At 33.2% G+C, this 26,583-nt stretch overlaps 1 protein-coding gene across 4 annotated transcripts in view; it reads left to right on the top strand.

The window, feature by feature from the left end:
- DACH1 (dachshund family transcription factor 1) overlaps window positions 1-26,583 on the top strand; it is a gene marked incomplete at both ends in the record, with an annotated part of 412,420 nt that overhangs the window by 265,977 nt on the left and 119,860 nt on the right. For 2 of the 4 annotated variants that reach the window (XM_079902825.1, XM_079902824.1), the window contains one exon: window positions 15,293-15,465. The exons of the other annotated variants lie outside the window; for them this stretch is intronic. In XM_079902825.1, the coding sequence (XP_079758951.1) occupies window positions 15,293-15,465 (173 nt within the window). The remainder of the gene's footprint in view (window positions 1-15,292; window positions 15,466-26,583) is intronic. 4 annotated transcript variants of the gene reach the window in all.

The following is a 26,583-nucleotide window of genomic DNA, read 5'->3' as shown; positions in this document are numbered from 1 at the left end:
CACAGGAAAGCTTTTTTAGAGAAAAACATGATTTGGTAATTACTTGAAATACCATAATAAAAATCACAGAAAATGTCAAAAATGTATTGTATAATCCTTCATAACAGTAAACTTCAAAAAGTTGTTTCATTGAAAATGTGGTATTCTAAGTCCATCATAATTTTCATTTCAGTCAAACATAACTGGAAAGTTTGCTTGGGGTTCTAATAAACTCTATGATGAATTTTAGGTTTATATTGTTTGTTCACACAAAGCAGTGAAACTTCAAAAGGGACATTATCCACTGCTATCTCTTACATAAATCAAACTGGAAATAAGACACGTTTTACAATTCAATTTAAGATCCCACTGAGACAATAATGTTGCAAGCTGTGCATTTTGCAAAGTAATATAGTAATGTCTAGTTTGCATTTTTGAAAAACCAGATTAATCACACTTTATTGAATATGTTAGAGCAAACCCAAAATTCATCTATTATTAAAAACTTGTGCAACAAACACAAACTATATTTTATACATAAAGGACAAACTCATTTATTCATTAGGATAAAACACTTGGAGTTTGCATTTTGTAACCATGAAAGAAATGACATTTGCTATGGGGGCTGTTTTGAATTTTTAAAAGCAGTCTATGCAGAGTAAGCTGCTTGAAAATGTATTTTAGCACGTTTACCTCGTCTTAAAGCCTCCAGATAAATATAGAATTTAACTTGAAAATTTTGGAGTAAGAAAACAAAAATCATTAAAGTAAATGATATGAGCTATAGAGACATCTTCTACAAATAAAAATCATATTGCGTTTTATTTTACATGTTAGCAACTTAAAATAATATGATCATTTTATGGATTTGATAAGAAAAATAAAATCCTCCTCAGGCAAAATGAAGGATTATCATGCTTTGTGATATTATCAAGCTAAAGAAAATAAGTACTTTTTGCATGTATATATTTGGATGTACAATTTTAATAAGACATTCTATATAGCATTGGAAATCAAAATTTTTATGGCATCATTTAGAAATTATTACCTACATAATATATATTGTTATTTTTGAAGTCAGTATTGAGGAATTCTAGTGAATATAAGAATTGTGAATAGTGAAGAAAAGTGAATAGCAAGAATAGTGGCTAAGGCTGAGATGTATTTTTACTGGTGCATATTTTTCAATGTCAGGATAGTAAACACTGTTTTGCTCTCTACGGATGTGTATAATATTCTATATGATAACAGTTATTGAAGGTGCTACAGAATAGTAATATATATTCTGCACAGAATAGAAGTAGCAATATATTAAAACACATTCCCAGATTAAATTTTTCAATAAAATATTAAAGCCAAACTTGTTATATTTCAGAAACCTTATTATTAAATCATGAATTTGGGGGGAATATTTCCTTTTTGTGTCACTCAGAGCATCCCCCCAATTTGCTTTCCTAAGAATTCTACATAACCCATATTCACTGGTAAGCTGTTACCTCCTATTAAGAAAGAGTAAATTATATCTTTTATGTGAAGACTTCCAAACAAGATACACATAGTGTTCCTTTTATTGTGGAAAATCTCTAGAGTGCATATATAAAAGGAATTAGTTTACAAGTCACTGGAGTCAGATATGGGGAAGAGTATGCAGTATATCCTCACTCGATATAATTGTTTTGTCATGTCTGCCTCTGGAAACCAATTTGTTCTTCAGTCATCATCTTAGAAAACTCTAATGATAAAGAACACAATATTTTTTTTTCTATTTTATCAATTTTCCAGTGGCATGAAATATGAGAATCAGGATTCTTGCCCTGGTCATATCAGTGTCGATATGGTGGATGACAGAACTTGGGACGATTATTCCTGATGATAAGTTCCTTTTCCTCCTTCTGACTATCTGATACATCACGTTAATCATATCTTTCCCCTGCCTAAGATGATGATCAAACTCATCATCCTGACATCTGAAAACTTTCATTCTCATCTCCCTACCCTACCTAATTCTTTCTGACTCCTGATGTGTTCCTAATATGTACATTCTCCTCCAGTCAATTGAACTACCCACCTGTCATCCAGATCCACCATTAATGTTTGTCTTTGCTTCATCGCACAGTCCAGGCAATTCTCTCAAGTAGGTGTGCTCTGTGTGGTACAGTGGGAAGGATTTAGGACCACGGGTCAGGCAAATAAGTGTGATCGAGTCCAGCTCTTCACCTGAAGACTTATGCGACCTCAAGCATTTCGTTTTATCATCTTGAACCTCAGTTTCTTCTGCTGTAAAAGGAGAGGATGGTGCTTGATGGTGTTATCTTCCCAGCAAACTCTTCCCAATCTACCCTCCTAACATACATGCTTACACACATATGTCATGTATATGCAAAAATTCTTTCATCCCTATATGACAGATATTTCATTTCATGTGTCATGTCACTTTATTTATTTGCTTATTATTTTTTCTACCCACTTCCCAATGAGAATATAAACTCCCTGAGGATATAGATTTTTATCTGCTTTATTCACTGCTATATTCCCATCGCTTGCAACATTGCCTGGCATGTAGTAGGTGTTTGATATATGTTAAAAGAACGAAAGAATGAATGACTTTTGTGTCTGTTTTGTACTACAACATTCTATGGTTCAAATATATACAGAAAAATAAATTGTATGTTGTGTAGTGATGTTTAAATATAATTTTTTATTCCTTGGCCTGTATACCATAATATTCTTGGTATTTGGTTCTCTTTTTATGATTATATGTTGATATTTTAAAAATTATTTATCTTCTATTTATATTTTTTCTATTTGCTATGACTGCATCATAATCTTAATAGTCTGTGGTTTCTTCCCCTTTCTTTCCAAGATTTTCAATATGCAGTATTAACTTGAATCTTTGGGTAAACAAGAACATGAAATCTTTTTCAAGGCCAGAATTTAAACATATGTTAATATGAACCTGAGTAAATGCACATCATGGAGTGATTTTCAAAAATTATTTTCACAGTCAGTAGAGATTTGACATATTTAAAATTAAGCCTCTATTCTTAACACTTTAAAAATTTATTAGATTTAAAATAGATAACAATATATTGATATAAATATTTCAAATAATCCCACATAGTATTGACACACATAAACCATTAAAAACAAATCACTTTAAAATTTTTGCTTATAGCTGTGTCCATACAATAATTATAATTTTGTGAAAATAGTTCAAATATATAAGGTGCAAAACATATTCCAGATGCTTTTTTGTGAAAAGTAGCTCATTATAGGAAGCATTAGAACAAAATTTCAAAAAAGAAGCTCTTGAGTAGTTAATTTGTTTTGAAAAATTGTTTAGCCTACTAACTGAAGTCTTAACTAGTTTTTTTAATATATTATTTTAATTAAGAGCAACATTTAACAAGGTGTATTTGCCCAGGTGTTAGGCCAGGTACATCTAAACGAGACCATCTGTGACTGTGGACGATGGTCCTAACATTCCGTGTGAATGATGTGAGAGAATGTACATGATAGAACAGAACAGACTAGAAGTAGAAATGGTGCCATATATTAATTTTGGAGGAGATATTGAAATTATTCAAGACAAGTTTTTGTGATCACAAAGGAAACTAACAGATCATTATAATTTTTTATTACAGAGTATTTTTGCAGTTAGATAGCTATTTATTGTTCAATAATTAAGGACCCTCTTAGAAGATAATTATTTTTAATAGGTAGAATTCTTTTTACACTGAAAATATTTAAAATACAATAACTTCATTATAGATAAAGATAATTTGGGTAGATGTTATTTTTGTAAGTTCAAGATTTTTGAAAGTTTTATTTATTTAAGTACTTGAGAAAAGATGGTAATTTCATCATTCATCATTTATTTTTCAATAAAGCATGTGTCTTTTTAATATTGATGCTGAGAAAAATTGTTGAAGAAAAGAAAAATAATGAATATGACTGATTTATCCAAATATCAATCACCCTGTGTGGGCGTTTTTTTTTTTTTTTAATTAACATAAAACCTGTGTTTAGCACTCAATTCTGACAACTGAATCATTGGTTCATTAGTTTGGTCAAATCATTAAGTTGGTTGTATTCTCTCATATTTTTCATTGGTGACATTATGGTTATAACAATTGCACTAGATAATTTTTGAAATAAGAAATGAATAGGACTTCCCTGGTGGCACAGTGGTTAAGAATCTGCCTGGCCAGTTCAGGGGAGACGGGTTCGAGCCCTGGTCAAGGAAGATCCCACATGCCGCGGAGCAACTAAGCCCGTGTGCTACAACGACTAAGCCTGTGTGCCACAACTACTGAAGCCCGTGTGCCTAGAGCCCTGCTCCGCAACAAGAGAAGCCACTGCAATGAGAAGACCATGCACCATCACAAGGAGTAGCCCTCGCTTTCCTCAACTAGAGAAAAGCCTGCGTGCAGCAGCAAAGACCCAATGCAGCCAAAAATAAATTAATTAATTAATTTTAAAAATGAATAAAGATGTTTAAGTTTTACTTTATATTGACCCATGAGTGTTGATATTGTCAGAAAGTCAATCCTCATTTCAAAACAGTTTCTAACTATTTCTCTTCTTCTAATTCACATTGTCATACCAATCTAGAAAAGCGTATTGTATCCATTTATTCTTGGGATAAAGATGAATGCTTTTATATTTAATTCCTGAATTGGAATTAAATTAGAAATAAATTTGTCCATATTACTACTCATCTTTCTAAGTATATTTTTATCACCAGCAACTGAAATTTTAGTGGTCATTTTGACCTTGAAAATCTCCTGCTGCGTCTGCCCATGAAAAACTGATGAAAAGTGCTTTGAATAGTATGTCTTCACTACATATAATAGAAGCTATGGAAAGAATGATTTGGTTTTGTATAAACAGTAGCTTTCAACACACCTGCCATCTGCATGTAATCTACCACTAGGATATAATATTATTTCTATGGCCCTTCAAATCTGCTGAGTTCTTTGTGATATGTAGTCCCTTGATTTAAAGCTGCATCTCTCCATAGTGTTCTTAAGGGGGACCTTGTAATTACTGGATATTACAATTATTTGTCATACTATAAGTTGGACTAATGGCACCTTTTCAAACTATGCTTAGTTGTGTCTATTTGGTTTTTTGTCTCTGTTTAGGCTATCTACCTAAGTCGTAGTTAGGATTGTTAAATCTTTAAATCCAATGATAATGTTCTACATTTATTCACTCAGTATTAATTGAGGACCCAACATCTGTCAGGCATTCACGTTGACCATTTTATTTAAAAGAATATTATAGCTTACCAGTAAGTGGGGAGAGTTGAAATTATAAAAATGCATTGATACCCATTAGTGTTAAGAACTTACTGTAGGAGTCATATACCTAATTTTGCTTATTCCTGCTCAGCTTCCTAGGCTTTATTTTTAAGTCATCCAGCTTGGCTTGTTTGGGCCTTATTCTGTGGCTTTCAGTAGAAATACACTTTTAGGAGAAATACCTTTATACTTTCTATACCCTCTTCAAGCATCATGGCTTAATCTCCCACTTACAAATCAAAGACATCCAAATCTTCCTCACTGGGCATCTGCTTTCCTTCCAAATTTCAATGCCATATTTCCAGTGCTTGTTGTCAGTCTCATTTGAGTGATTCTGAAATATCTCATATTCAACAAGTCCAGAATCAAATGGATTTCTATTCATAATGAAACCTGATCTTCCTCATAAAGGTGATTAAAAGCTGGTATTGTGAGTTCAGAATTCCAAGATCTAAATCCCAGGGCAAGTTTAATCAACTTTAATAATACTAATGTGGATCTATCTCAGAGGTTCTAAAGATTCATTGTGATAGTGCATATAAAAGCTGAACATAGTGAGTGACACACTGGAAGCAGATGATACATATTAGATATCATCATTGTCATCACCATTATCACCATCTTCATTGCATCATTAATAATATCACCGTATCCCCAACTGTTAACTAGATACTGAAGTTACCTCTCACATTTTACTCTTTTCATCTCCATTTGTATCCAAATGATTATCACATTCTAAGAAGTTTATTTCTAAAATATTAGACATATTTCCTATTCTTCATCTTCTCTATCTTTTATTCCAGTCAAAGGATAAGATTATGTGCATATATGCTATATCTATCTCTCTTTTCTGTTATAAGCTGGTCAAGGACAAAGGCTATAGCTTATCATTTTTTAATGCCACAGTGAAATTTATCACATGTGAATGTAAGAATTGGTCTGGGTTTGCAACTCTCGACTCAAAAACTGACAGAGTTAGTCCTACTTTGTTAAATGCTGAGGATACAGTGACGAGCAAAAGAGGCATAAGCCTGATCATTTGGTGCTTACGTTAAGAAAAGAAATGTTGGGTCTTTTACTTAATAACAATGGGAAACAGTTGAAGTCCTCTAAGCAGGGGAGTGACAATGTAAGATTTGTACTTAAAAGTAATGATGGTCCTGGAATATGATTACAACAGCAGAGAGAGAAACAAAGTAGAGATAAATCACATTGATGAAATCAACAGGAATTGGACATCCGTGGCACACAGAGAAAGAGGAGGAGATAAAGATGATTCCTAGGTTTGTGGCTTATACAACTATCTGGTGATGTCATTCTTTGAGGCTAACCAGGTTTGGGGAGAAGATAATTTAACACTTAGATCCATGCATATGAGAAATATCAAAAGAATTCCATGAGCCTGTTATCCTACCTATAAGAGTTTTATGCTTTTTAGAAAATTAAATAGCAATTTTGGCTCAAGTGAGAAGATTTTTCAATTTCAACATAAATAATTTGAAATTGAAATGTTATATGAAACACTGGAAGTTAAAACTGATTTCAACTGACCATGAGCAATACTTAAATGTGAACATAAAATTGCTAATATTGTATACCATGGCTTTGAGTACTCTAGTAACAGTATAGAAAGTATATTAACTTGAAATTTTATTTGATGTAATTGTAACCCTATAGGGAAATTGCAATATCTTTAGAGTGGAGAATTTCTAGTTCATTTGTTTGCCTAATGGAAAAATAATTTGATGAGTTAAAATGGGAAGAGGTAGAAATTCATTGACATTGGCTATGAGAAAGGTTAAAAGATGCAGTTAAATTAACATGGACACACTATACCAAACTGCTTTATTCTGAAGAATTTTATGTATTTATTTTAGATTGGAAAGCTTAAATATGTTCCTAGTATTGTTATTTCTACACTGTCCGTAATAGCATTATACTTTAGCTGTAGAAATTAACCTATCTGTTGCAATATCTTAATTTCCACTGAATAGAAACATTTGACTCTTGCTTAGAGTCGTCCATATCAACAAGACACCCAAATATTTAGTCAATACAATTAATGTAGCTACTATTTGTTTCCTATACTGAGTTCTATGTAACTATTTACCAGTCTGAGTCTGCATTTGTTTGTTTTGTTTTGTTTTGTTTGGGGGATCTATTTTACCTCATTAACACTTAGAACATAGTGCTAATGAGTCCAAAGAAAACAACAGCATCAAAAAGCAAAGTGTTTCTGATATAATTATCTTTGTCTTCTCCACATTAAGTATTTAACCTTTTATCTTTATAGTAATGGCCTTCTTTCTTTTATTTTAAGTTCCATCAAAACTTTCTGGAATTTGGTATGAAATAAGGGAAAATATGTAAAATACTGTATTCTTTATATAATAATTTATTCTAATAACTTTCATGAGTTCAAAATCAAGGTTATTTAAATGGACACTGTTGTCTATTTTTAGTTTCCTAATTCTGTTCCAGTTTTCCATGATTCCTCAAAGATTCTCAGTGTAATTGTTTTTAATAATATCTGCCTGTTCTTCAAGTATCCATTTATGTAGCCCATCTGACATTAATGAATTGAACTTCAGCTCTGATTTTACAATTTGCTTCTTATTCTTGCAAGTTAGTCATTAGCCATAGCAAATAATATTCAAGCAAAATTTTAAAAATAAACAGTTCTGATTTCCAGTATTTCGTGTGCCACTTTGTGCAACAGCTTAACTTATGCTACTTTCAACAACACTGTGGAGTATGTAAGGCAATAGAAGTATCTCAACTTGATGAAATTTAGCTAATATCATAGTTCTGCTGAGTCCAGGGACACTGATAGCACCAGTATTATATTATCACCATTACATATAAAATAAAATATTTCAAAACAGTTCTGCATTCAAAAGAAAACAACACAGGTAAAATAGAAACCTCCTTGTATGGCAAGAGTTTTAAATTTCTAGTTAACAAATATGTAACACTCAGAGTTAGGTTTAGTTAATGACAGATAACTAAAGAAAAAGCCTATTTCTGGGAAAGTAACATGTTTTCCTAAATGACTCATATTTATTGGCAGTGGGATAGTTAGAATTCATGACAATATTATTCTTTCTCTCTAAGAAAAAATAGCACTTCCAAATCAAACAGGATATGTGTGCAAATATAAATTTTAAACTCTGGAAATGGCCTGCTCTGTGGACATTATTGTGCAATACCAATTAGGAGGTGTTTGTGCTGTTTTCTTTGCTAAACCACTGTACTTAAACTGGAACATTTTAAATTGTTACCCAATTAATAGTACCCTTTACAGATTGCTTCTTCCTCATTTTAAAATAAAGCAATTTGATAAAGTTGAACCAAAACACCAGAAGATTTCAGTGTTTCTACTTGCTAAAGTAGATCACTGAGCTCAGATTGTTATCCAGAAAAAGATTTAAAAGATTACATTATAGTAATTCATGAAAGGACTGTTTCTCCTATTTATGCAAAGTACTAGTATTACTGCTGACGTTTCCTATCCCATTTTTTATTAGGGTGAAGTTTATCCTCTAAAAGACAATAACTTGTTTATTCTCACCTACCGCTGAAGTAACAGCTGAACATCTGTAGCATCTGAGACTAGTATTTACTTTTCCTTAGCAGTCTTGATTCCATTGTTAAGATGGCATTCACATCCTTCTAAGTGGTCTCCAATGGTATGGAGTAAATGCCCGCTCTTGCCATCATTTTCATTGTAAACGAATCTTGACAATGTCAGGTTCCCGTCACAGTCTATCAGTGTCACTCACTAAACTGTGGTGTGACCGTTAGTCCCTTTGAGATTTGCCTCCTTTATCAGGGTCAGCCTGTGGGAAAATCTGAACAAATAGTTACATATCAACTAGGTATAAAAGATAATGACATTTAAATATACTTTTACTATTTTAATGCATGGTGGTTTAAAAGGCATTTCTTTTCTACAGATCACTTTAACTTTGTGTTTGATTACTTTACATGCACTCTGTCCAAAATTCATTAAAAAATATACAGTGGCCTTCTCTTTTGGAACCTATTACTTATTGGCTATGTTTAGGATTCAGTAATAAATGTAATTATTTGGGCTAGGATTTTAATCAGTACCACTGATATACATACCCATAGTTTTTTTTTTTTTTTAATTAAAGAGAAACAGTAACAATATCCTTACCCAAAGCAGTTTTCATTTCCTTTCCTACATAAAAATTGTGTTCCAAAAAATGATCTTCTTTCTTTTATTAATGATTATCTCCACATTTAATCATTCTTTATTTTTTTATGTAATCTTTTTTTTTGAACTTCTGTCTCAATTGAAAAAGTTTCAGTTGATTTGTGAAATAACATTTCAAATGTTGAGCATTCATATTTCTTTCCCTTTCTATCAGTTTTTTACAGGAATCAGTTACTAAAATTCTACTTATAATATAGTCATATTTGTTTTTGGTTCTACTGAATATGCTATGTAACAAGATATTAAATAGAAATTTTCCTCTGGTTCCACACAAGAACAAAAGGGACCAAGTACTTCTCAATTTAAAAAAAGTAAATACCAATCAGTACTTATTAATAGCAGCTGAACCAGAGTTGCTATCTTAACTATCACTCCAGACTCCACAGACGGTCTCTTCCTCCATTTATAAGAGGGGAAGACCAACACAAGGGAGGAGATTCGGAGAAAACATTGTAGTGAAAAGACAGCACTTAATGGAGGGAGCTATGGCTTAGTGATTCCTTTTTGATAGTACTTCCTCACCACCAAGTTCAGGGAGAGGAGTTTCAAGAGAATTACTCAATGATTACAGATGCCTCCACCTCATTTCATAGCTGGATGTCTGCTTTGGTGTGAACTGATCTGCTTTCTGTACATGTTTGAGCAAGGGGAGAAAGTATTGAGGAGAGGTGACAGAATAGAGAGTGGACATCATCAGAACAAAAGGACCCACACCAGAAGGGCCTTAGTTTCAAGAGACCATGGCAGTTTGGGGAGCTTAGAAGAGCAGGAAGCTGCAGGAGATTTCCATTGTCAGGGACTTGTGCAGTTAGGAAGCTCCCCTGGAAGACCCCGTTAATGATCATTACTTGGCAGGGAATACTTGGCATTTAGGCACCTTCCACCTGGGAGATGTCAATGGCCAATAGGCATAGCCATAGAAGCAACAGTGCAGGGAGGACTTGAGCAGGAACTGGTTGGATGGGAGACTTTCACCCTCCCACCCAAGAGAATAGATGGAAAAGCTGTCCAAGCCCCTCTGTCTTCCAGCTCCCTAGGCCCTAGGGCTGGCAAGTGGTGATGGAGATGAGGATGCAGAGAGTGGTGTTAAGTAGAATGGATTTTCTTATACTCAAAATCTGCTCAAGGTTATTAAGGGGCAGAGGTATGCCTTAACAGAGCATATCTGAAGGCAGTAATTAGAGGAAAAATTAAGCTAGTTTATATTTGTTATCCATCAGTTCTGTTTGAGAACCTGTTTACCTTTAAAGTAGGAATGGCTTCAAAATTTAAGGGTTTCGGGCTCCCCTGGTGGCGCAGTGGTTGAGAGTCCGCCTGCCGATGCAGGGGACATGGGTTCGTGCCCCGGTCCAGGAAGATCCCACATGCCGCGGAGCAGCTGGGCCCGTGAGCCATGGCCGCTGGGCCTGCGCGTCCGGAGCCTGTGCTCCACAACGGGAGAGGCCACAGCAGTGAGAGGCCCGCATACCGCAAAAAAAAAAAAAAAAAATTTAAGGGTTTCTCCCCAAAGTAGTCTATTTCTCTGTTTATAACCTGATCCATCATAAAATATGTATCATAAAATACCATAAAAATATAAAATGGAAGGATACAAAATATAGTCTGAGCTCAGAAAAAGACTAAGATAGTCCACCAAGCTATTTACTTTTTCAGAACCTACGACTATGTTTTAAAGTTGGGGGTGCAGAGGATGTAAGCAGGGAACGTCCCATACCTATGCCTTATGAATCAGAATTTCAGTTACACTGAACCTTAAAATCACCTTGCTTGTCCCTGAGAAATACACATCTTTTACAGGAAAGGAAACCTAAACACACACAATTACTTTTTGTATATAAGTTCCATATATTTGCATATATAATTATAGATATATTCTTACTATCGGTATAATTAGGCAGAGTAAATAAACTGTTTCAGATTATATAAATGCATAATTAATAGCTTTTAGCTAGAGACAAAACAGGTAATCAGGTGTTAATTTCAATTTTTCCTCTTGTGTTCATGTGCCCACTTACATCTGTTTGCTGTAAGATGGTACATTTGTTAATTCTCACTCCACCAAAATCACACCATTGCATGAGGAGCTGGCCTTCCTGATGCTTGTGGTTACACTACTTAACTTCATCATGTAACAGCTGCCTGTGTGTTCTGCCGTCAGTCAGAGCACAGATTTATTTCCACCCGTGTAAACAGGTGTCTAGCCTGAGATTGTTCCCATGCTTCTCCACAATATGTGTTTAGGACTAGGTGTGGGAGATCCTCTCTCCCTTTAATCCTTACCTCCAACACATTGAAATATGGATATAGAGTCTAGATAATCAAACAGCTGGATGCGCTGAATCTTTTCATGAGCTCATGACCAATTTCCTTGGTTCAAAACCATTTTATATATTTATCAAATGTCTGAGTTTTTGCATACACATCTCTATCCCCTATTATAGAGTATGTTCTTTAAGGATACTAGGGCTAGATCAAGTTTGTCTTTTTATTCCATTGTAAAGTCAAAGAAATGGTAGGATTCTACAAGAATGGAAGAGGAGAAAAGAATCAATTCTTTTCTGTTTCTCTGTAACTCTCCTTACCAACTGTTAGAACTTTTCTTATATGCGAAATCTGCTGTCTCCTGTAAGTTTTCATGCAGTCATAATAATAAGCTTTAATCTTAAAGGTGTATGTGTGTATGCATGTTTGTGTGTAGGCTCACACATAGATACTGGCTTATATCAAATATATTGGCTTAAACCAAAGCACTTGAAATTATACATTTAATAACTATGGGCGTGTCTTGTTCTGAAGTGGCCTATTTTCAATACTTATTTATTCATGCTAATAGAGGAGAAGGATGTTATAAATTAAGCAAAACTCACTTACAACTGACTTGGTTATATATTGTATATTTTTCATTGATATAAGAGTGAAATTGAAGTATATTGGGAAAATGGCTTTTCCTGTTTATTAACTGGTAATCTAGATGTAAATAAAAGAAATTGGCTCAATTGGACAGAGAAACAAAAGTAGATAATAGGTATAAGCAGAACTCAAACTCAATCCAAAATAATGAATATGAATATTTTTCCCTCCTCCATATATTAGTTAATATTTGTTAACCTCAAAAATGCAATCTACTATGAAAATGTAATCCTTGGATATTTTAAATGAAATATAAAGAGAAAATTATCTATTATTTATAAATTTCCAATGCAGTTCCCATATTCAATACCATTTATTCCAAAGTGTTATTTCTATATCCAAATAGTTGGTGATTATGCTTTAACTCTTGTTTTAAATGATAACATAAAAAGTAAATATGAAAGGAAGAATTTTGCATATACTTTGATAAAGGCAATATAAAGTGAAAATGTTTAAAACGTTTTGTCACTGAATGCTTTCTTGACATAATATGTTCAAAAAATTTTATATACTTACAGCTTTTGCATGTTTGACTAGGACCTTGGTATAAAGCGTCAAAAAAGTCACAAGTAGAGAAATAAGCTGTATAAATTTGTGAATATAGAAGTGAACTTTTATATCATAGTGTAGGAGCAAGCTGGAGAGATTGCTTTTATGTGAGTCATTTCTGTATGAAGCTATAAACTTTTTTTTTTAGCCAAAAGCTGTCCTGGTTTCTTGTAAAATAATAAAGATATCCATTTTAATTGATTCTCTTCATTGTTTAATAAAATTGCTTTGTCTGATTGCTGAAGAATTTGAATTGAGTTTTCATTACCCACTTCTGAACAATTTACTCTAAGATCCAGACAGTATTGAGCTAATGAGTTTGAATTTATATTGAACCTTAACTGTCTTCCTGAAGTAAATGGAAAAAAAAATCATGGCAGCAACTAAGTATTCTTCATGAAAAACTATGTCTTAGAGATTTTACAATGAGGCTTTTAATAGAGCTAAAACATTTAAATTGGAGTTTTACCTACTTTGCTGTTTCTAAGCATATTATATGAAAATACGGTTTCTTTTCCTTTTTTAAGAAATGAAAACTCATAAGCTGACAGGGATATTACAGAAACTTTCTTTCAAGTGGGCAGTTTGTATAGTCAACAGATTCAGTTAAACAATAAATTAATGGTAAAATAATTTAATCTGAGAACATGCCTAAATTGAAATGATATATAAAAACCTTCCAAGGAGTACCCTATTAAGGTGTTTCAAGATCTGTTTAATCTGGGACGTGGCCATGATGTTGAAATACACGCCCTTAAAGGTACTGTTCTGACTTTGGCACCTGTATTGCCACCGTCATAAACCTAAGTTTCTCTGCAGTTGAAAACAAGAGATACATTTATTGATTCACACACATTTAATTTATTGCTTTGATATTATTATCTTTTGTAAATGATCTTTGTGTTCCCTGGAGCATGTCTAACCAAGCTGGGCATTTAATGATTCTATGTTTAGGATTTTCTGTGGAATTAAATTAGGAACTTTAACTCTGAAGGGTGACTGGGATTCTATTATACAAGGATGACTTTGGGTTCTATAACTATCAGTGTGCTTCAGTTCCAAGAAGTAATTAATTCTCTAGGTATATAATAGAATCTATTTTATATTAAGTTGGTTAGTCAAACAGGAGTAGACTTCATAAATAGGCTACCTGTTGTAAAAATGTTATTTTTCAGAAAATTTGAGACTGTATTTAAGAAATAGAAAAACAAAAGGAAAATATGGTTTAGGGGAAATTTACTTACTTGAGCTTATTTCCCAAGAAATCACTGAGCCAATCTCCAAATGTGATATATATTTTTTTCACATCTTTATTGGAATATAATTGCTTTACAATGGTGTGTTAGCTTCTGTTGTATAACAAAGTGAATCAGCTATACATATACATATATCCCCATATCCCCTCCCTCTTGTGCGTCCCTCCCACCCTCCCTATCCCACCCCTCTAGGTGGTCACAGAGCACTGAGCTGATCTGCCTGTGCTATGCGGCTGCTTCCCACTAGCTATCTATTTTACATTTGCTAGTGTATATATATCCATGCCACTGTCTCACTTTGCCCCATCTTCCCCTTCCCCCTCCCCGTGTCCTCAAGTCCATTCTCTACGTCTGATATGTTTTTTAAAACCTCATTTCCAATTATTCATTAGAAGATTTGGAATAATATTGTATCCAAATAATTGATATTCATTCCCCACAGGCAGCAGTGAAGGTTCTTGGGAAAAGGAAACACTGTACTCTTCCCCACCCCGGGGATCTCAGGCTTCTGTTACCTGCCCCCGCATACCTAGAGCACTTAGCCTTCCAGTCAGTCATCCTCTCCGCCATCTTCAGCAGAGCCACCTTCTGCCAAGTTGTACGATGGCATTTTTTAGCACTAAAAATGAAAGTTGCAAAGAATAAAAAAATCTAATGATCAGATAGTGAAATATAGGACATAGTAGATAGGTACACTACATTTAGACAGCTAAACGTGATAAAGAAAACCATAGTATTTTAAACAAGAATTAGACTGATCTGAAGAATAATGTAGCAAAGAACTGTTTGTATTAAACACAAATGAAAAGTGGTGAGTGATAAAACATGGCACCAAACTGGCTAGCTTTAAGCCTAATTTCCCTAAGTGATAAGTGGGTACTGTTGCATGCAAAGAGGACAAATATTTTTCCTTTGACTCTCATTATTAGAACATTTTATAATGCTTCAATTTTCAATGATTTATATCCTTAGCCATTTTAATTAATGATATATACCATGTTTCATTGTTTTACTTGAATAGAGAAATGATGATATATGTGTATTTTTTACAGGACTGGAACTGCCTTTTATGATGATGCCCCACCCTCTAATTCCTGTCAGCCTACCTCCAGCATCTGTCACCATGGCAATGAGCCAGATGAACCATCTCAGCACCATTGCCAATATGGCGGCAGCAGCACAAGTTCAGAGTCCCCCATCCAGAGTTGAGACATCTGTTATTAAGGTAATTGTTTAATTACATGATTGATTTGCCTTAAGCCAAAATCATCTTAAGCCACCATCACTCAATCCATTTTTCTTACTCCACAAGTAGTTCTAACTCTAAAAAGCTAAGCGATAGTGAATAGATTATGAGAAAAAAAAGTCACTTATAGTAATTAGAACCAGGGGTACAGTATTTAGGCAGTATTAGGCTAACTTGAAGTTCTCTATTATATCTACTAAGGGAGAGATGAACATAGCATTTTAAATGATATACTTCAAATTGTGTGTATGTGCTTATATGCATGGTTGTGTTTGTGTTTGTGTGTATGTGTGTATGTGTGTGTGGTGTTATGAGCCATAAGGTGTGGGAAATGGTATCTGATTTGTTTTCAGAAGACCAGAAGGGTTAAATTATGGTTCTGCCACTTAACTAGCTATGTCACCTTGGGCATGTAGCTAAATCTTTCTGATTATTTCTACACTAAAAAAATGCGTAATACAGTGTGGGTGTAAAAACTAAATGAAATAATAAAATTGAAATTTTTTGTAAATTCAAAAATACACAGTAAGTGGAAGATAACATTACTGTTATACAGGTATCACATATGTGTATATATACACACTTCTCTGGCTCTCTCTGTATATGTGTGTGGGGGGGGTATGTGTATACTTTTAAATATGTGTGTGTGTATACTTTTTCATTCATATTATTTTATAATGTATATTTAAATCAAAGTACTTTATTTATTTATTTATTACTGGAGTATAATTGCTTCACAATGCTATGTTAGTTTCCACTGCACAACAAAGTGAACCAGCTACATGTATACATATATCCCCTCCCTCTTGGACCTCCCTCCCACCCACCCCATCCCACCCATCTAGGTCGTCACAGAGCACCGAGCTGAGCTCCTTGTGCTATACAACAGGTTCTCACTAGCCATCCATTTTACACATGGTAGTGTATATATGTCAATCCCAGTTTCCCAATTCATCCCACCCTCTCCTTCCCCCTCTGTGTCCACCCATCCATCCTCTACTTCTGCGTCTCTATTCCTGCCCTGAAAATAGGTTCATCCGTACCATTTGCATTGTCAGAATAGATTATTAATTTTTAAACTAAGTAAAAGATACCTCATGCTGCATTATCCGTATTTGACATAATTATTATCTTGTTTTTCTGAATATAATACATGTGAGTTTAGGGGAGTCTCTGGAGCATATTTTACATAGAAGGCCTTGTTACAATTCTTATTCATTGCTGGTGGTAATGCAAAATGGTATGGCCATTTTAGTAGATGGTTTGGTGGTTTCTAATGAAACTAAACATACTCTTACCCTACAACCGTATAATTTTTATCAAAAGGAGTTGAAAATTTAGGTCTATACAAAAATTTGTCCATGGGTATTTATAGCAGCTGTTTTCATAATTGCCAAAATTTGGAAGCAACCAAGATGCCTTTCAAGAGGTGACTGGATAAAAAAATTGTGTACCTCCATGTGCGATGACTTTGTTGTTTGCCATTTGTGACAATGTGGTTGGGCCTGGAGGGTATTATACTTAGTGAAATAAGTCAGACAGAAAAAGACAAATACTGTATGTTTTCACTTATATGTGGAATCTAAAAAATAAAACAAATGAACAAATAGAACAGAAACAGATTCACATATACAGAGAACAAACTAGTGGTTACCAGAAGGGAGAGGGTTGGGAGGGAGGGTCAAAATAGGTGAAGGGGATTAGAGGTACTGAACTACTAGGTATAAATAAGTAGGCTACAAGAATGTAATGTACAGCACAGAAAATATAGTCAATATTTTGTCATAACTTTGTATGGAGAGTAATCTATAAAAATATCGAATTACTGTGTTGTACGCCTGAAACTAACATTGTAAGTCAGCTATACTTCCAAAAACTGAATTAGCATTTGTTAAGTGAGTGAGCCATGGTTCAACAACAGACCACAAGAAAAAATGAAATAGAGAAGTTTATTACTCACAGGTCATGGAGGAAGTACTTGGCATGCCTCAGGGGACCAGACAGGGGGGTCAAGGCAGAGTGCAGACGGAGAGAACAAGGCAGGACCTGAGGCAAATGGCTTTATTAGGAACCATGGGTGGGGTATTTCAGGATTTCCAGGCTGGGGCTGGATTGGTCAATTCAAACCAAAAGAGTAGGGTTTTGGTAAGTCTCCCAGGGGTCTTATTTAAGAAGACTGTTGATCACAAGGGCTTTTGGGGAAGTCATACCAGGGACTTACATTTGCTTATGACTTTGGCTGCTGTCTAGAGCATGCACTTGCATGAAGGGGGCTAGTGTCAGTTTAAGGTCCCTGTAGGCCACGTGGTCAAACAAAATGGATGCTGAAGCAGCAATACCACAGAGTAGCTTAGCTGAATGCTCACCACCATACAATGGAATATTATTCAGAGCTAAAAAGCAATGAACTATCAAGCCATGAAAAGGTATGGAGGAAACTCAAATGCCCACTGCTAAGTTGAAGAAGCTAGTTTGAAAAGGCTACACACTGTATTGTTTCAAGTGTAGGACACTTTGGAAAAGGCAAAACTATGGAGATCCTAAAAAGATCAGTGGTTGCTAGTGGGTGGGAATAGAGGATGAAAAGATGGAGAACAGGGGGTTTTTAGGGCAATGAAAATACTCTATATGGTATTATTGTGATGCATTCAAGTCATTATACATTTTGTAAAGACCCTGTCATTACTTATATAGAAAGTTGAATAATATGCAAGTAGGAATTTTTCATATAATAATACTCTATAAACAAAGATGTGTACTTGCTCCTTAAATAATTTTCGGAAGAATCCTTACCAGAGGAAAATAACAAGAAATATCACAGGAGGCCAAGCTCAGCTACCAAAATATTCTTTCCTGAGAGAATGCCACTGAATGCTACATTGTCATCAGTGAGGGAACCGATTTATTTATCAAGATATCGATTCAATTTATGATCAATTTTGATAATAGTTATTACTGAGAATTCAACATTCTCATTGTCTCACTCATTCGAAGCAGTGTTTAGTAAACTCATATGATACATATTAATTAAACTTAATTCAGGGGAAATTTTTATTTTCCCCAAAGAAAATGGTTGACTCTTATGTCACTTTAAAGAGTAAGGGGCCCAAGTGGGTAATTAGAATAGAGCCTACAAGTTTGTTTGCCTGAAAAGATTCTAAATATGAAGGCCAATTAAAAGTGAAATGTTAAATACCAAAGATTTACCCCCACTGGAAGAAATGATAAAACAAGAGAAAATAGGCTTTGAGGGATGGTCCATATGCAGGAATGTGCTATTTACATTTTTTGACAGTAATGACAAGAATTAAAATTAAAACTCAACCCAAATGAGAATAGCAAAAAGAATTTGTAGGACAGAAGAAAAGCAAAAACATAGCTCTCAGAGTTACAAGCTTAAAAAAATGTTTTGTTATCTATTTCTACGAACTAAAGGAACTCCAATGATTTTCTTATAAACCTATTTATGAAAATGTACCTACCAGTTCAAGCAGTAGAGCAGGGTCTGCAAGCTGCTGAACTTGGGTAAAACCTACGCTGCTGTCAGTTTTTGGATGGACCATGAATTAAGAATGATTTTACATTTTTAACTGGTTGGAAAAAAAATCAAAAGAAGAATAATCCTTCATGACACATGAAAATTATATGGAATTCAAATTTTAGTGTCCATAAATAAAGTTTTCTGGATATTAGCCACACTCTAATTTACATAATGTCTATGGTACTTTCAAATACAAAGGCAGTGTTGAATAAAATATTTGCTAGCTAGCTTTTTATAGGAAAATTTTGCTAATCCTTGAGTTCTGATTAACTCAAACCCATGTGGATCTTAGGCTGTGGTAAATGGAAGCAGCACAAACTAAACTGTCAAACACCATAAAGCCATAGGATTTGGCATTGAAAGGAAAAGAAATTAAAAGCATTGAGGAAAAGAAAATTATATAGGTGAGGACAGTACCACCATGACATTGTTATTTACTTTAAATGCAAGCCTCCATGACAGTCTGCTAAAGTACTGAATTTAGATTTTCTCTGGTTGATTGTCTTGGACTACTGTAAATATTTTAGTAAGGTAACTTTGAGGAGGGAGGAAAAGGACATATACTGTTTATACAATAATAATTCTACCTTAAATCCCAAATAGCTAAATGTCTAAGATTATATTAAATCATTAGACATTCTGTATTAGTCTATTATGTATCAGTGAAACCCATACACTTTTACTGTTTAATATTCATAGAACATGAAGAGTCATAGGCTTGGGATGTTAGGTGTTTTGTAATCCAGCTCCCTCCGTGGTGGAGAAAGCATTCCTGCATCCTCTCTACCCATTTTTATATATCTATTTTATAGAAGGCCTATTCTATTTTCAGCAAATTTAAGAGTGTGAAGGTATTAATTGATCAAATTAAAATTTTCCTCTCAATAGCTTCTACTTTAACTTTATTTTCTTGGAAAAAATGTCTCCTAATTCTTCTGTGTTCTAACTATTTAAATATTTAAGTCCTCTGCTATAGTACCTGTGGTGTTTCTTTTTTCCAGACCAAAATTCTAATTTCTTCTGACAATTTTTCATCAAGCCTCTTGGTTGACCTTCCTTTTCTTAAATAAGCCCCCTCCTCACTACCCCTCTCCTGCATATTACTCTAGAAGTGAACCCATCAGTGAAGAGACCAGAACTAACATAAACCTCAGTTTGGACAATAGTTTATAAATTTAGTCATAGTTCATAACTATTTTTGCTAGTTGAATGTGTGACTCGGTAAATCTCATGCATTTTTGACATGAAATTCTACTAAGCCAATTCTTTATCTTTTACTTGTATTAGGAATTTGCATTTATCCATATTAATTTTTTTTTATTTTCCAGTCTATTGATTTAGGCTCTTTAGATATTCTTGAGTGTTAATATTCCAAACTATCATATTAGCTATTTATACCATCTTTGTATCATTTCCAAATTGTAAAAGGATTGTATTACTTTAAATCACTGAGGAAAATAAACAGTATAAATCAAGAGATCAATTCCTCTTGTCATTAGAGATTTTCTAATAGGCTGAAATGTTCTACTAATTGGTTCTCTTTGGGAATCATTCATCAAGTAACCCCAAATCCCCCTGAATGAATCAATATTTTTCTCACTTTTATTTAATAAATTCACAATGATATCATAAGGATTTTTAAAAAATGGTTCTTTCTGAAATAAAAAGAAAATTAAAAAGAAGCAAGACAACATATTTTAGTGGTTTAAAACATGGATTCTGGAGGAAGACTTCCTGGGTTTATATTCCAGCTCTGCCATCTCCTAGTCTTATGACCTTGTAAAAGTCACTTAATATCCCTGTCTTTGTTTCCTTTTCCGTACAATGGGGATTATATCATTATTACCTCATCAGGTTGTCATAATGAGTAAATTAGTATTTATAAAATCATTAGAAGACTTTCTATAGTGACATTATCTTCATATTATCACTGGTTTATTTTCCCCCCAAGTATTCACAATCTTCTGTTTAAAAATAAGTTCTAGAATTTTATAGGGAATCTGTGTCAGGCTTTTGAAATATAGTTGCAATTATATAGTAAGACCTCTCTCTCTGTCTCTCTCACGCTCTTTTGCTTGTTCAACCCTTTTCACCTAACAAAAGTAGTGTATTTTGCTTTTGGTGGGTTTGCTAGTTCAGTAGTATATAAAGCAGACTTTTTTTTTTTTTAAAGCAGACTTTTAAATGTATTTTTTTTCCAGATTTCACTTTTCTTTAGTGATAATATGGAATTGTTTTTGAGAAATTTGGCAACATTCATATTATTCTACATTACTGAATAATCTTTCCTCACATGCCACATTACAGCATTTTTCTGAGAACAGGGAATATGACTTAACTTTGTTAGTTTTCTCTGCCAATCTGCTGTTTTGTGTGTGTGTGTGTGAGTGTGTGTGTGTGTGTGTGTGTGTGTGTGTGTGAGAGAGAGAGAGAGAGAGAAATAGAGATTGTTTATGACATTCTCATTTAAAGAATTAAACATTGAAAAAAATTTTAAATACAATGTATACATTTTCCATTCTCTAATACTTTTTTTCAAAACAGGTCCCTAAAATGCTATATCAGTAAATAGGACTTTACTTGCATGAAGTTCAAAATGTTTAAAGATCATAAAAACTAGAACCAGAGTAACCAGATTCTTGAAGTAGATTAAAAAATCTTACAGCAATGTCATTTACCTCATGTTTGCTTTGGGTTACAGAATAGTTTATCTTGGGACAACCATAAATAACTCTAGATGTATGCATCACTTTTAAACTTTTTTTTTTTTGCAAAAAAACTATTTCGTCTAAATTTTACCTGGATTTAGAGAAACAGTTAAGTCTTCTCTCTTCATGTTTATTTGGGTATTGATATTAAATATGAAAAGAGAATGCTAACAAGAAAAAGGAAGTATTAAAACACAACTACCACTAAGGATGCCATACATCAGTGTATTGAAATATAAAACATATTTAGATCCATGAGTTTATAATAATACTAAATATAATACAATTCTCCCTTGGAGAATTCTAGGGAATTGATTCTTTTAAAGGACAAATAAGGGTTTAAATAAAGGATAAAGGGGTGGAGTCAAGCATTTTCCTGCCTTTCCCATACAGACTGTCCCTCAGGATAACACAATGATGCATGAGAGAAACTTTCTATTCATATAAATAAATGAGTATGGAATGAAATATTGCAAATAAATGAGTATGGAATGATATATTTCGAATCCATCAAATTGCACGTCCTAATGAAGTGATGAATCTGGGCTATGATTATCAGTGGTGGCTGGCATCATAAAATGCAACCAAGAAGACATTATGCACTTCCAGTGAAAGCATACACCACCATCTATGAAGTACTCTTGCCCCCAGATCAACTTGAATCAAGCATCCAGGTGCACTTACGCCAGAAATTCAGAGGACAGAGGAACACCGAGACGAATTAGACCCATCAAGGAACTGTAAGCAGTTCATAGAGGTGGTGGCCACTTAGAACATACACAGTGCCTTAACTAGATAAAAAGTTGGCTTTAAACATTTGGCACGAACAGAGTGATGCCAATTGATGGCAATGCTGGCCAAATCAGAACTTACCATTTCTTCCTTGCTCTCCTCCCTCTATTCTACCTACTTGACTATAGAAAAGGAGGGACTTCTCTTTTAATTAAGATAATAGTATTTATTATTACAGAAGCCTGAGGTATAACTTCTGAGTCGAGACTGTCTTTTGCCGCTCAAAGTAACTGTAGGAGTTTATATTACCAAATAAGAATCTGGAAAGTTACTAGGCTGCCTGAATTTTCATACAGATATGGGAAAAATATAGTTCCCTATCAACACTGAATAAGTTTGAAGAGACAGTAGGAGAATAAAATGATGTTGTTTATGACTACACTCATGGGTCTTACCACTTTCCCATTTAGCAAAATTGAGTATTTCTTGAGTATCATCATCAAAACAAATAAAAAGAGCTATGTAAATATCCCTTGAAGCCTCAATTTAGAACTCTGAGTTAAGGAGTTTTGATGGTGGCTACCAGATATTCTACCAGATGCAAGTATGTTAGGTTTGTTTATGTCTTCCAGAAGTACTTTTTAACATTTTCCTAAACCCAGAATCCCAATCTTATTATTTATCCTTTCAGTTCACTTTTCCAGAATAAGAGAATATGGGTGTCACAATCAGTGTGTATGATTCTGGATTTCACTAACAGTATTTACTAGCTGATGATATATGCTCCATGAGGGAAAGGAGTTTTGTCAGTTTTGTTTACTTACGTGTAACCAGAGCCTAGAACACTGGCATATATTAAGTGCTTAGTAAATATTCTCTGAACGAATGAAGTCTGAGTTGTGTTAAAGCTCAGGAGTTTAGGTTTTATAAAGTGCTAGTCAACTTCAATTTCATAAGATAAAAGTTGTATTAAGATAAATTATTAGAATATCTTCTCCCCACTTCTATAACATACTCAATAAGGGAATTGCTAACTGATAAAGAGATGAAAATGAAGATAATTAAAGAGAGCAATATAAAGTAAAGCTAAATGAAATAACCCATTTAGAGAAATAAGTTGTGATTATTTAATCTTACTCTAAGAAAATATTTTAAGTTGATAAAATATAATGCATTTTGTGGTGGAGATGAGGCAGCAGACACAATACATTTTTTAATGTTTAATTAATCACGTGTGTAATACTGAATATTTTATATGTTTTATTTAATTTTTATTTAATTTATTTTTTTATTGAAGTACAGTTGATTTACAATGTTGTGTTAGCTTTGGTTGTACAGCAAAGTGATTCAGCTATATATGTAGATAGGTATATATTCAGCTAGATATATGTATATATGTTCTTTTTCAGATTCTTTTTCCTTATAGGTTATTACAAAATATTGAGTATGGTTCCCTGTGCTATATAGTAGGTCCTTGTTGGTTATCTATTTTATATATAGTAGTGTGTATATGTTAATCCCAAACTCCTTTTTATTTTGGAATTTTAGAATTCATTGTTTTAAATTCCACCTTTGATTCTGAATTGTGGTAGAGACCAATACTTCTTGTTCTACCTAGAGGCAATAAATGCAGCTTTCCCTTTATTGTTATTCTGATACCATTAGTTTATTAGTATGACCTTTTTTTTTTCAGTGAGAGTGTATTCCTCTTACATTTTCATTTATTATTGTGGCTAGTTTTATAAAGATGGAACACTGCAAAAGATTGTGTTTTATTGATTGGTGGAGTTATGATGCAGGACTGTAAAGCAGTGTGTTGAAGTATTAAATTAAATATTCTTCCTCTTTGTCCTACTTTAGGGCCATTTTGGAGGTTAAAGGGTCTCACACAAATGAAATGATAAATCCAGTTTACATAGTTTCCCTATAGACATTGAACTGCTTCTTTCTTATTATGTCTGAATAAAACTCATTATCTATTTTGTTTCAGTAATAATTATGAGATTCTCTCCTAAGCAATTCTTTACTGTCTCCATTATTCTCCATCTTATAGCATACTCTGGAAAGGCAAGCATATAAATATGATAAAAGAATTAAGCTGTTGAAATAAATTAATTTATTGTGCAACAATGTATTCAAATCTTACTTGCTCAATGGATTTTACTTTAATGAAATTCTTCAAAGAACAATACATCATGTTCCAAAGATTGAAATTATACATTAAGTGAAATGACTGAATATGTTGTGTCTCAGTTTATAGAAAGTTTCAATTAAATACTTAAGCTTCTAAAGCATAAAAATTTGCATAAATTAAAATATTTCTTTAAGTAAAAGTATTAAATATTGTCTGTATCCTTTGTTCTTAGACAAAAAATATAATTAAAGTAAAAATAAGCTAAAGCTAAAATAAATACTACAATTTCACCTATGTTTCCTAAGCCTTAAATTATGATTTAATATTATTTTACATTAAGATTTTAATCTAGCTTATTTTTGACTTAGTTTATTATGTGACCTTTAGAGTGTTATGAATGTATAAGTGAATAAGTGAATAATGCATGAATGAAAAGAATCATCAAGGAAAACTTTTACAGTTAAATAAAATTGACTAATGAAAAAATTGTTATACTTATGTGGAAAATAAATAAATAATTGTTCAATGGCACAATCATTGTTACTAGAGTTTTGTGCACTAAATATTTACATATTTTATGAGTTAAATATCTCAGGAAAAAATCAGTTTCTCATGCTTTCCATTAGTGCCACTGAGAAATCTATTATGACAGGAAACTCAGACTTGCAAAATGATTTTAGAGGGATTGATTTATTTCAAGATTGCACTTTACCTCTGTTTGGCTAAACACATGCCACTGAAAATATGATCACTTACATAATTATTCAGAGGAATATTAAAATGTATTGATGGATAAACATTGATTGAGTGACTTTGGGAGAAAATAGAATGGCTAATTTAGAAAATTTTATTTATATAAAAATATAATAATGTTGTTTCCTAAATATATACCATGTGTTTCTGCATAATCCAAGCGTTAAGAATTAGATGTATTAGGAATTAGCTTTAAAGCTTATCAAACTTATGTACCTCTTTATCAGAATTTCGAGAAATCAAGGTTAGACTCTATATCATGTATATCTGGTCATGTATGCAGTTAACTATAGCATGGCTTATTAATACATTTATACAGACTAAAAAGGAGTTCTATACAGTTTTATAAATCCATACTCTATAATAAATGCACAGATATTCCAAAAATGATACAAACTCCAGCCTTTGAATGCTGCACAGAAGCCAAGATTATCCTTTGATTTGTGATTGCAAAGACTTGATGTGAACTTTATTGCCTTATTTTTAAATTAAAAATTGTGGGATATTTGTGCAATTGAATATATTAAAAAGTAAAAAAGGTAAACTATTAATACATGCGATAACCTGAATGAATCTAAAAAACATTTCGTTGTGTAAAAAAAACCAGACATAAAAAGTATGTACTATATGAGTCCATTTTTATGAAATTCTAGAACCAGCCAAACTACTCCCTGGTGATAGAATTCAGAAAGACGTTGCTTCTGGGGATAGAAGGAATAGACTGGGAAGGGGCATGAGAAATCTTTCTGGGGTTATGGAAACAGTCTAGATCTCGACAAAACTCATCAAACTGAACACATAATAAATGTACAGTTTGAAGCTGCTTCATAGTTTAAGGTAGGGGTGAATGTTAAGAAGAAAGATTTATAATCCCAGCTGCTTTTAAATTATAATTAGAAGATAGGAAGTAACTTTTGGCATCCAGATGTGGATTCTCCGCTCTTTTAAATCGTATATGTGTTTGTTTTTTAGAAATGTAGGTCATTTGTTTGCCATGTGAACTAAAGAACTTATACCATTTAGAAGCATAGCTTGTTTGATTTATTTATTGTGGAAAAAATAACTAATATTGTGTTCATTTTGCATGTTGAGACATAGAGTTTAAAAATACGTCTTGCAACTTTTGAGAGTAGAATTTAGTTGACATTTTTCTTTTTTCCTTTTGGTACAATATTGTTTGACCTGGCAAATTATTTGTTGTAAAGTTCCTTTTGGGACTATTTTTTTAT

This window comes from Stenella coeruleoalba (assembly GCF_951394435.1).
Source record: "Stenella coeruleoalba genome assembly, chromosome: 18".
NCBI classification, from domain to species: domain Eukaryota; kingdom Metazoa; phylum Chordata; class Mammalia; order Artiodactyla; family Delphinidae; genus Stenella; species Stenella coeruleoalba.
This window is presented reverse-complemented; position numbering and strand designations above follow the sequence as displayed.